We start from the raw sequence: 12764 nt of genomic DNA, 5'->3' as shown, positions 1-12764 counted from the left end.
TTTGTTACGGATATATGATTTTTTTAAAGGAAAAGTAGATTTTTAAACAATTTCTAATTTTTGCTTAATCGTTTTTCTTTTATAACTTCAAAATATATCATTTTTTGGCAATGCCAATTATGCAGTCACATTTCTGAGATTCTGAACTTTCATGTAAAAAGAAAGATTGTTGAAAAATGTTGATTGGAACTAAAGTTATAACGTGTTAAAGTTGAAAAAGTCTCCAAGACCTGAAAATGTTTACGTATTTTACGGGATCGGTGTGTTTAAGGGTTAAATATTATTATTATTAAATATTTTGTTTTTACATACAGTTACAAAAATTAATTATTCAGACACAGAAAACGGAAGTTTTATGTAAATTTATCAAATAAATTTTTTGTAAGGAGCTTGTAAGGAAACCTCAGACTTGTATTTTTATTAAGTATACATGCTTTTATAGTTTAAAATAAACTTGCAATATCTTGTGCGTATGAACAATTAATTTTCTAATCATGTACAAAATTATATTTATTATTTAATATCATTTCATTATTATTATATTATCTTTTATACATATTTTTAAATTAAATAAAAACAGATAAAGATAGAAATAAAAAACAAAGAGAATTAATATTTTGTTGCAATTTTATTTAAATAATCTTTATTTAAATATACTTTTCTATTTCAAAAATGTGTTAATTTGATTTTGTTAATAACAAGCTAGTGAATATTTTCGTTTGGATACAAATATACACTGTTATACCCAGTACAATCACATTAAAATTGTGCATAGCAACAGGAAATTAGCATTCCTATTACTATGCATCTGCGCAGCGGATTCAAATTCTGCATACGTAAAAGAATTGAAAGACGCTGATGGTCTTTCGGGCTTCCAACCTGAAATACCATCGCGCGACGCCTACTGCTGAGTCGTTTTCCGGTACTCGCATTACGGCTAACCGTGGGAGCTGCATTTTGCAGGAAAACGATTGGTCGAACCAAGTGACAAATTTGGATAAATAGAGAAACCAAATCGGAATGTGACGGAGAGTCTAACGAACAGCTGTCCGGTGTGTTACTTGCTGTACAGTGCGTTGCATTGATGCATGGGGTACCGATTTTAGGGACCACGTTTCTTTCTTGGTTATTTTTACGTTCATGAATGAATGCTACGGTAATCGTTGACGCAGCATTCGATCATGAATATAAAAATAACAAAGAAAGAAACATGGTTCCTAAAATCGGTACCCCAGGCATCAATGCAACGCACTGTACGTTGTTTATACGTCGAGCCGGGAACACAATCCGGAGATAAGCGCCGACCTATATTGTGACGATGCAACTTGCGCTTGTGGCCCGTCACAAGGGTCGTATGGCCTGACCTAGAGTACCTCTAGGAGAGAGAATAGCCAAGGGAAGGTCACGTGACCGATTTTGTGATTGGTTGGCGGAAATGAGCAGATTTTGCATTGCGACGTCAATGCATTGGCTGGTATGCATCACGTGGAATCACCGATGGTTGCTCGCGACGAAGCCTGTCAACGCATTGACGTCGCAATGCAAAATCTGTACATTTCCGCTAGCCAATCACAGAGTTGGTCACGTGACCCCTCTTAGCGATTCTCTCTCCTAGAGATTCTCTAACCTGACTCCGAGGCGCGACACGGATGCTGCATCCTTCCGGCTCGGGAGCAGACGTGTTTCCGTTGGCGCGATCGTTTAAGTGTGTGTGTTTGTCTCTGTGTCGTCTCTCTACGCCTGCCATTAAATTCGAGTAAGTGGTAGGTCTGTCGAGGAGAGAGCCGGTGACCACGAAGAAATGTGTATTGCTTAAACGTTTCGTCCACCCGGAGGTACCCAGAAGGAAGCGAGAATCCAGAAATACCGCCGAGGTATTCACAAAACACCCCGAGACGTGAGGGCTCGCAGGTTGTACCGCTCACACTGTCTTTTTTGTTTGCCGCCGAACAAAAATCTTGTCTGTCAGGAGTTAATTTTTCAGGAACGGCAGAATTACCATTCCGCAGGCGGAAGTTGCACTAAAGCGGGTGATCGACCAACTGTTCCCCACCCGCGGGAAGAACATACCGGCTAGGTCCGGTCCCCCTCCGGGTTGGTCGGAGGAGCTGGGAGTCAGAGACTATGAGCTCGAGGAGGCCTTTGCACGGATTAAAAATAAGGGCAGAGCCCGCGCGCCCGGCCCAGACGGAGTCTTCGGCAAAGTCTGGGTCCGGGCCGCACCGGTGGTGGGTGAGGACCTCAAAAGGATCCTCACCCAGTGCTTCAAAGAAAGAGTATTTCCCAGGAGGTGGAAGAGGGCCCGGCTTGTCCTACTAAGGAAAGTGGGCAAACCAGCGGAGGACCCCTCCGCGTACAGGCCCCTCTGCATGCTGGATGATGCGGGCAAGATCCACGAGCGTGTGATTGCCAACCGCATCATTCGGCATCTGTCCCGGATAGGTCCCGATCTATCCCCCGACCAGTTCGGATTCCGCGAGGAGCGCTCAACGATAGATGCTGTTCAGCACGCTCGCGCCCTCGTGGAGTCCATGACGGGGGAGGGAAGGGTGGCGTTGGCGGTGTCGCTAGATATCGCCGACGCCTTTAACACCGTCCCGTGGGGCAAGATAGTGGCGGCCTTGGTCGAATACTACGGCCTGCCGCCCTACCTTGTCGAGACTATTTCCGGGACAGAACGCTGGAGTACATAGACAACGATGGACCCCAGCGGCAGAGGGACATGACGTGCGGCGTTCCGCAGGGGTCGGTTCTCGGGCCCCTGCTATGGGACGCCGCGTACGACGTCGTCCTCCGCACGGACTTTCCCCCCGGCTGCCACACTGTGTGTTAGGTCGATGACACTTTAGTGGTGGCTGGGGGGACCTGGGAAGACGCGGTTGCGAAGGCGAACAGGGCGGTGACATGCGTTGTCGGCGCAATAGAGGACTTGTGGCTGAGGGTGGCCCCACACAAAACGGAAGCCATCTTTTTCCACGATGGCTTTTGGGGGCCCCCTCCACAGGCTTCAATCCTCGTGGGTAGAACCCAAATCCAGGTGGGGACAACCCTGAAGTACCTGGGGTTGACCCTGGACGGCCAGTGGGGCTTCGTCGAGCATTTCGACGACATTGCCCCACGGTTGGGCAAGAGGGCCAATGCCCTCAGAGGTTTGATGCCCAACTTTCGGGGCCCGGGTATAGGTGCGAGATGCGCGTATATGCACGCAGTCATGTCCGGGGCGCTATACGGCGCCCCGGTTTAGTGCGGGGCGATGTGAGCCAGCAGCAAGATTAAGAAGCATTTGCATTCAGTGCAAAGATTGCTGGCCCTACACGTTGCGCGCGCTTATCGCACCTCTCCAAACGACGCCATAATGGTTCTGGCGGGAGTGCCACCAGTACAATTCCTGGCAACGGCCCGAGCTGCCATATACGTTCGGGTCAAAGCCTCCCGCCTACGGGGCAACGTCATCGCCCTGAGGACCATGGCGTCGTGGAGAGAGAGAGCCCGTCGGCGGGCAATCGAGGTATGGCGAGACCACCTCGTCGAAAACCCGCCGATAGTGGGCACCCGGGTTCTGCAGGCCGTCCTCCCCCACCTGGAGGAATGGGTGGACCGCCCATGGGGCGGTCTATCCTATCAGATGACGCAGGTGTTCACCGGACACGGTTGTTTCGGTGAGTACCTGTGTCGAATAAGAAAGAAGCCGACAGCGCGCTGCCACCATTGCGAGGCGGAGGTGGACTCTGCGCAGCACACGCTGGAGCATTGCCCAGCGTGGGACGAGCTGCGCGGAGTCCTTAAAAACGAAATTGGGGAAGACCTCTCCCTGGGGGCCGTTGCTAAGATGGTCCTCAGGGAGAGTTGTTGGAAGGCGGTTGCCTCCTTCTGCGAACAGGTTATGTTACAGAAGGAGGTGGCCGAGACTGCCAGGGAGAGGCAGAGAGGAGGAATACCCAGGGAGGGGGGGCGGCAGGCGATGACGTCGCCGACCCAACCCCCGTGGGAACGGTGGAGGCGGGGACCCCCGCCCTCCGAGAGACCGGCCTGACCCCCCCGATGGCGGGAGCCCCCGCAGAAAGCGGAGAAGGATCGCCGGCGCTGCACCCCCCTCCCTCCAAACCATCGAGGAGGAGGGGGAAAGCGACGGTGACCTTCCCAACGACAACAGGGAGGACGAGCCTCCTGCCTTCCCTGCCGAAGGTTCTGCATATGGGACCCGAAGCAGGGCGAAGCAGTTCACGCCAAGTTCGGCTCCCGGCGGGGCTAACCCCCAGTGACATCGGGGGGAGGGTCCCTTTCCAGTCGGAAGGGGTAACCTTCTCTGCTCGCCGGGGGGAGAGGAGTGGGGCAAGTGCTCCCTCCCCACGAGAGCACGGGAGCTTGCACCAATGGTGCAGCTAGGCCCCGGGAACCATCCGGCGGGGGCCGGACCCTCGGGCCTGTACCCCCAAAACCAATAGGGGAAGAGGCGGGGGAGGGACGGTGTCCCACTCCCCCGACCTAGGGCAGATAAGGCGCCCCTGGCGAGACGAGTCGGCCTCAACTAGCCGACTGGGTCCGGGGGGCTCCGGAAGTATGCTGCACGCGTTCCCAGAGTCCCCCAGTTATGGACCAGGGCAGGACACCCGGAGAGGTTTTAGTGGGTAGGCCCTCGCCGACACGTCGCCGGCGGGGGAGAGCTCCACATAACCACCAGGCCTCCCCCGAGGCCTGGGGTATGCGATAACGCAATTTCCTCTTCGTAAAAAAAAAGGCGGAAGTTGCACAAAACCACACAAACCAACGCGCAAAGGCAAAAAAGCGATGTCGAGAACCATGCAGAGGAGGCGTCATGAGCCTGAGGCGGTGGCCCATCCGCCACCGGAGACAAGGCCGGCCAATATTAGTTCCCGGGGACGCTGAACGTTGTGAAGAAATTACCTGCCAAATTTGAGCCTTGCGCGCTATTGACGTCAGAAGCACAGAACAATAGAGTAATGCGCACACCGCCAGAATCTAGTCGCCTGATGACAACCAATACGGAAGCGGCCACAGCGATAAGTGAGGCGCGGCGCCGCGGGCCTCTCGCAGGATCGAGGATCGATGCTCACTTGTGCTGTGAGCGTGTTCCGAGCCGGAGTGAAGAGCCGAGCAACTCCAAGACTCACCATCCAGAGGGGATGCAGAAGAGAGAAGTTTCGTGCCGCGTCATGCCGAAGGGTGAGACGAGCGTAAATCGAGAACTGTAAAGTCACCGATTTTGCGGTCAAAGACGAGTGACGTTGCGACTAGTAGAATTGAGTAGAGGCCACGCCGTAATTGTCGCGTATTTGCATGTAATGTTCTAACGTCCGTTAATGTAACAGTTGTCGCAGCTGCGACTTCGCTCGCCCGATCCCGCCGTATTAAAATAATACCTTTAGTTCCGGTATTCGTGCTTGTATCGCCACAGCCAAGCCAGCGTTGTTTTATGAGTCACTGTAACTGTGTGTGAATTTTGTATGTTTTCATTGGTTGAACTTAGCATAATAACGGTAACATTTGTGAGGGAGATTGCGAGATCCTTCGTCTAACATATGCGTGAATTACTTCGCGATACTCAGCTTTGATGTGAACGTAATCTTTTCTTACCTGTGGATCCAACCAATTACGTTCGCCGATCGATGAGCAAGTCTACATTTCAAAAACCACCGAAGAAAATGTGTTGTAACCTTTTAGCTCACGACTGTACACCTTCCTTCACAGCGACCGCCTCGCTGAGGTTACTGAATCGTTTTGCGTGTGACTGCTGCACGATACTGTTCGACCGTTAACCGCTTTGCGTAATACTCCGCGATTCTGTAACGCATTCCGCATGGCGGACCGCGTGCAAGGCATTGTATCTTACTAGCCCGAGAATTTGAAATACACTTTGTTATATTTTCTCTGTTAATTGTCGTCTCGTTATTTTGTGATCTTCTCTCGCTTTCTTAATCATCACCTGCCCGCACCGACCCACCCTGCGCTTCTGTCGACTGAGCGAAGAGCGGCCGGCTTGCCGTTCCGTCATCGCTCACGGCCATTCGCGTTCAAGTAATCTCGGTAAATTAGCGATTCGCGAAGAGTGTCACGCTTTCTTGTGCCTGGCACTTAGTTCTGTACGTAATTAATTATTTGAGGAGGACAACTATCGCGTTTTCGAGCTACGTCGTGAGCGAATGACGAAGGCTTGTGCCAGGTGCGTAAAAACACCGTCACAATATACACCGGGCCGTCCGAGAAAGCAAGTGTACGAGTGACACATATAGTCGCACAACAAGTGTAACAAGGACAAAACTGAAGAAATATACATTTAACGTTGGGAACGCAAGAGTGTCTACTTTCTAACCCGTCAACGCGGACCTTCCTCGAGTCCTAACTCCTCAGTAATGGGATTCTGTAACTCTATAGCGACAATTCGGCATCGTTAAAGCATCGTTGCGCAGATATTATACGTGATAGAAAAGTTGCGCAACAACACGTAACGATATCCCTAGCTGTCGTTAAGAGTCACAGAATCCCGTTAGAGGCGCTGTAAAGATCCCGAAATATCTACCGATGTGCCTGGACCACCACCGGGCACAACAACACTTTTGATAGAAATGTATCACCGGTAAGAATTTTTAATCACAATTGAGTTTTTCTCAAATTATAACATTTTTAGCATAAAATAAACCCCTAATAATCAAATAATTGTGTGTGTGTGTGTGTGTGTGTGTGTGTGTAAAATAGAGTACAGAACATATTAGAATTAAGATCGTGGTTATAAAACAATTGACAAATAAATAAATCAGAAAAAGATCATACAGTTATAGTAACGTTTTTGTATTGAAATAACGATTTATGATTAATTACGTACAATTTCCAATTCTTTTGAATCGTGCGTCGTTACTTTTAGTTTCAAATACAGCTCTTAAATCAAGAAAGTAATATCACAGAATTAAATTAATAATCAATTTAATATTATGATGCCAATTACCGCCATTGGGATTTTAACTATGGCCGCCTTAATAAATATTCTAAATTGACTGATTTAATTGTGACATTACTGTACAATTTTTTGCTTTTGGGATTTTAACTATGGCTGCTTCAATAAGCATATTCCAAGTCTATGTTCATACTACACTTTCAATATGAATGTATTATGAACATAGACGTGGAATATGCTTATTGAAGCGGCCATAGTTAAAATCCCCAAAAAATTGTACAGTAATGTCATAATTAAATCAGTCAATTTAGAATAGAAATAGGGAATTTGTTACATGGAATGAATGTCATGTGATTCTTTAATATGTTATTGAATCAGAATGCTAAATGCTAATTTTATGTTTTCAACCTGGGTGCGTGCACCTGTACAGCACAAAAATATTGCAGCAACATTGCAGAAATATTTCATCGCAAGATTGTAATATTGCAGAAATGTTGCGACATACTGCTGTAATGTTTCAGCAATATTGCAGCAACGGTAAAATGCCCGCTTTAATAATATTGCTGAAATATTACACGTAATGTTGCAGCAACATTGTAATATAACGTTTATGCAATATTATGCTTTGCGTACAATGGAGGAGTACTTGCAACAATATTGCAGCAAAACATTACACAGTATACAGCAATAGAGAAATACTTGCAGAAACATTGCAGCAACATTGCAGTAACGATGGAATGTTAACTGCTGTAAACTTATGTATTGTATGAATTAAATATCAGACATACAAAAAATTAGCAATAAATATTAAATGAAACGCACAATAGATACAAATAAAGCATAAAATATTATATTTACTGTGCGTTTTACATTTAAGAAGAAAAAGTCATGTAATTGGCGGAAAAAAGCTGATTTTCATAAATTTTTTTGCGGCACAAGACTTTTAATGAACTGTCCATAACTTTTCTCACATATTTCTTATAATTCTACATCTACGAATTATAAGAAATATGTAAGAAAAATTATGGACAGTTCATTGAAAGTCTTATGCCGCAAAAAGATTTATAAAAATCAACTTTTTTCTACTTTTTCCTGATCTTCCCTCGTTAATCTGTATTTCTAATTTTTTTGTTTTTAATATTTAATAATCATTTCTATTTCTCCATTGTACGCAAGACCTTACTAATGGATTATACAACTTGACATAATATTCTTAATACACAAAGTAATTAAAATTGCTCTAAAAAAACGAATCGATTATGGAAAGTTTTAGTATTACTGATATATTAAGACTATGCCAATTTGTATGTATAATAATATAATGTATTTTATTTAAAAATTCTTAAAGGTTAAAAATTATAGAAGTAATTCTTATTAAATGACCATGCATTTATAATACAATAGAATAAGTCATTATGTTTTTCATAATATTTTTTAAATAATGCTGCAATATTGCTGAAGTAATATTGTAAAAAAATATCTTTGCAATGTTTCTGCAACATTCTATTGCAACGTGCAACATTGCAACATTGCAGCAATGTTGCTGCAAGTTTTTGTGCTGTATAGGCAAATTTTTGCGATCTTGTAAAAATAGCGACCAAAAGTAGTTTTTCGGGAATAACTCTTTTTTTATTAACTCTAGGTTTTTTATTAATTCTATCGGTCAAAGTAGGTTAATGCAAAGGAATGAGTAAAGTTGTAAAGGAAAAAATTCTTTACAATTTTTGTAATAAACTTTTTTGTAACATTGGTAATTTACGAGTTATAGCGAGGCAAAGGTTAGAATATTTCATACATTTTCAGAGACGCTTGTCCAAATGCTTAAATAAGCTGTGAGAACTTAGTGCAGTAGAAATTACCACAAAAGTTTATAAAATTACAATTTATATATTTATCATATATTCTTGAAATAAAAGTATAATGAAAACCGGGGAAGTCGGGAGACGGGGCAATTCGAAAAATGGAAATTTTTTTTATGGGTGTATATTAAAAATTTACTTTAAATACTGCAAACGCGTCCTAATATAACGATGCTACTAACAAAGTTTTGTTGGTAACAGTTGGTAACATATTGAAGTCGTAGTAGTGAAAAATGTGTTTTGCGACAATCAAAGTAATTTCTCATAATCAGAATTTCTTCGACATTTAAATAAGATGAATAAGATTCTTTTTGAAAACTTTGAATGTATCGTGTCTAGTTGAACGTATTTGAAACACTTTGTGTTTACTTTTTGCTGTGTGATGTCTATTTTTAATTGATTATATGCAATAATGCGCACAGTTCATGTCTGGGCTATTCAAAACACTAAACGTCGAATCGTCGTTCGGACGATTTTTTTCTTTCATATTTATGTTCTATGTATTAAATACACAATTTAATACTCAATATATGTAATTACACGAAATACGAATAGTCCCTGACTTGTTCCGAAAACGCTAAAGCAATATAATTTTTTATTGTGCATTTGTATTCTTTTATTGTATGTATTGTAACATTTCTTTATAATACTATATATCCTTTTTTAAATAAAATAAAGTCTTAACAGTCTAAGTTTTTTTACATTTTTTTTTCATCTTAAAACATAAATTTCAGAATATTTTCACACTAATTTGGAATTATCCCGGGTTTGGGGATATTCGAAATATTTGTAATTGGTCTAAATTTTTATATGTACTTCAAAGCAAGTACATTTCCGTGTTCTATTTATAATGGCATTGTGAAGGGGAAGGTTCAACCTTTCAAATTGTCCAATTTTTTTTTATGAATATAGGACTCAGGAGACACAAAAAGGTCTTCCAAATTGCCCCGGTAGCCTTTATACATTAAATAAACTGTACATTAAATATATTGAATTTATTTCAAAAAATGTATACTATACTATTTTATAATATTCAAATTGCAGTACGAAGCCGTTATATTTCATATATCACAATGATGTCATAGCAACATCTCAATGAGCAGACAATCCTTTTTAAATATTTTTTTAATGTTTATTTGTCATTAGTTATACTAGGGTCAACAATTATCCGCACTTTTGCTAGAGCACGTCTTTAAGTTTGTCATACTGCATTCTGGGCAGGCAGGCTTTAAGGGGTAACACCGCCTTTGAGGCCTTAAAATGATACCTAAGTTTGGGAATTTATTGTCGGTAAATGAATAACTTTATATAAAAAAAAAGCTTAGAAGGCTTTATTGTACATATATTGACGAGTAAAAAAATATTTTTTAATTTTCTTTTATGCACAAAATGGCGGCGTACTGGCCCATTTACGAAATCGTCTTTTCTTAAAGATAAGTTTTCTGCGACATGGTTTATATTGGAACCAAACAAAAAAAATCTTCATTATCTGCATATTCAAAACTGAGGAAGTACGTAGGGATTTTTAAAAATATTAATTTTTATCAAAATGGCTATTTATAGAAAAAAATGGATTTTTCACCCAAAAATTTGTTTTAAAAATGCTAATTACAAAAAGAGTTTTCAACATTTCACAAAAAGCCTACGTATTTCCCTGTAGAATAGTTACAAGAAGATTGTGCTAAAATTTCAAGTCAATCGGATAAAAATTGTAAGAGTAACCTTGCACGCAAATTTGAAAAACTGTGTTTTGAGAAAAACGCGTTCAAAGTTTTGATAACTGATTTTTTGTGTATAAAGTTGAAAACTTTTAATTTATTTCTAATCTGCGATGCCTGCCCTATAAAGCTGTCCTTCCAAAAGTTTAGCAGCCTCATTATATTCCTTTCTTGTTGCTAATAATGATATTCTGGTCTCTTTTGCTTCTTGGGTGAGACTGTGCTCGGCAAGTACGATGCGCCGCGCATCGAATTTTTGGCAATAATAATGACAAATAGTGCCCACCATGAGGTTTTAAACTTGCAAAATTTTCATTAGACTGTTATAGCCATCATTATAATAACAAACAGCCAAGTTTGTTGCATAAACACAGAAAAACTAATGGCGTCGCATAAACACAGAAACCGACGTTTTCAAAACTATTTACTGCTATAGTACAAGTAATAACATCTATATTGTGTTAGTCAAAGGTCTATTTTTGGTACATAAATAAAGCCCAAATAACTACGAAGCATAGAGAAGATGGGGCCGCTCCAAATCGCTTACAGCTGTTTGGTAGGCGCATAGGGACGATTCATTTAATCAGCTCAAACACTATAATACAGTTTGAATTTTGTTCTAAAACTACTTACAGCATATTTTTATAAGTATAAACTAATGGTTTAAGCAAAAAAAAATCGATTTTTTCAAATCTCAAAGGTAGAGTTACCTCTTAAGTTGGCACTACTGGGGTCCCGTGATCAAAGCTGGACCTTGATCGGGTCAGTTTGTTTATCGCTACAAGCGTATAAAATTGCCGTTCCGCTAGAAGTTTGCACCAAGGAGGAATAAAGAGCTGTGATACAATTTTTTTGGTCGGAAGGAATAAAAGGTGCTGAAATTCATTGGAGGTTTTTAACATAATGCGGGGACAATGCTTTACTACGCAGCAGTGCATATGAACGGATCGAAAATTTAAAAGTAAACGCACAAGTGTGACACACGAAGAGGAAGCAGACGTCCGTCAACTTCCATCACCGTCGAAAAGGTTCAGCAAGGAAGCTGCAAGAAGCTGCGCAATATATCTATTGCATAACCCGACGCTCGACGCTTGCATATAACTACACCTTAAGATCTAGCTATAACCGTTAAAATGTTAGGTTCATTTTTTATTTAATTTTGTGATATTACTTTTCTGATTCAATTTAAGAGCTGTGTTCGAAATCAAAATTAATGTATGGCCTTTAGTTCGAAAGAAGTAGAAATTTTATGTAAAATCATGTATGAAGTATTATTTTAGCATTTTTCAAGATCTTGTTATGATTTTATAGCGTTTTCATGATTTATATTGTAGAATATAGAATAAATGTCATCAGAATAAAAATTGCCCAAAAGTGACACTATTGCTTCTATAAAAAGTCTAATAAAATTCTCTTTATCAACGAACAATTATGTTAGCGATATTCAAAGATACGTTGTTATACCTTGGCGATAAATTGCGTGCCAGCTAAAGACACCATAATGATAATTATAGCATTGCTACTTCTATTCGTTTGATATGGCCATTGTCCGACACATGACAGGAGGACTTTATTGATCCTGTAATTCCGTCCATCGAAGAACCGCATTTCGCACTTATCATTAGAACTGTAGAAGAACAATATGATTCAGACAGAACGGTAGGGACCTTTCATCGTTTCGTCCACATTCACATTGCCTTATTTAATAATTCTCTCTGTAAGTGTTCTGTCGACATTATTACAAAATTATTTTAATTGCTCGCTTATACTCCTGCAGTTAAACTAGTCAAACTGTTAAACACAAGGTGTTTCTAGCAATGTATATAGGTAAGGTATTTCTCTAGCAATGTATATAGGCGACACTGTGTAACACAATATATGTACGACACAGTGCTTTTCAACTATGACACAAGTAGATACAGTTAAAATGCTGTGGTCGACCGCGTCGTTTATATTCTCTAGATAGAGTCATAATATTATAACATCATAAAGACTTCATCATTGACTTTATTTTTCACTTATTAAGTACATATAAGAAACTTTTATGATATCATCGAGTGTGACAAATGAAATCCTTATGATATTATAACTACTGTGTGTTTTACATGGGTCCATGGATAGTAACGTTATACTTTTGGCGATAAAATGTAAATAAAAGTTGAAATAAAGAAGTAAAATAGAAAAGTTGAGCAGCGTTTTAGTTACAATAAAGCCATTGTGTAACATTGTGTCATATAAAGTGTGTGACTGTGTTTCTATGCTGGTAAGTGTCCACAA

General features: G+C 41.3%; 1 protein-coding gene across 3 annotated transcripts in view; it reads right to left on the bottom strand.

Moving 5' to 3' along the window:
• Window positions 1–12170, bottom strand: part of LOC105197111 (odorant receptor 9a) — a 64376-nt gene extending 52206 nt beyond the window's left edge. The window contains exon 1 of one of the 3 annotated variants that reach the window (XR_005574992.1): window positions 11952–12095. Coding sequence is in view for 2 of the 3 variants with exons in the window: in XM_039450416.1 (XP_039306350.1) it covers window positions 11952–12095 (144 nt within the window). In the remaining variant the exon portion in view is untranslated. Of the gene's footprint in view, window positions 1–11951 lie in introns of all 3 variants that reach the window. The other 2 variants (XM_039450416.1, XM_011163342.3) reach the window with 2 other exon arrangements.
• Between the last annotated feature and the right edge of the window lie 594 nt (window positions 12171–12764).

Source organism: Solenopsis invicta, chromosome 6 (assembly GCF_016802725.1).
Source record: "Solenopsis invicta isolate M01_SB chromosome 6, UNIL_Sinv_3.0, whole genome shotgun sequence".
NCBI classification, from domain to species: Eukaryota; Metazoa; Arthropoda; class Insecta; order Hymenoptera; family Formicidae; genus Solenopsis; species Solenopsis invicta.
This window is presented reverse-complemented; position numbering and strand designations above follow the sequence as displayed.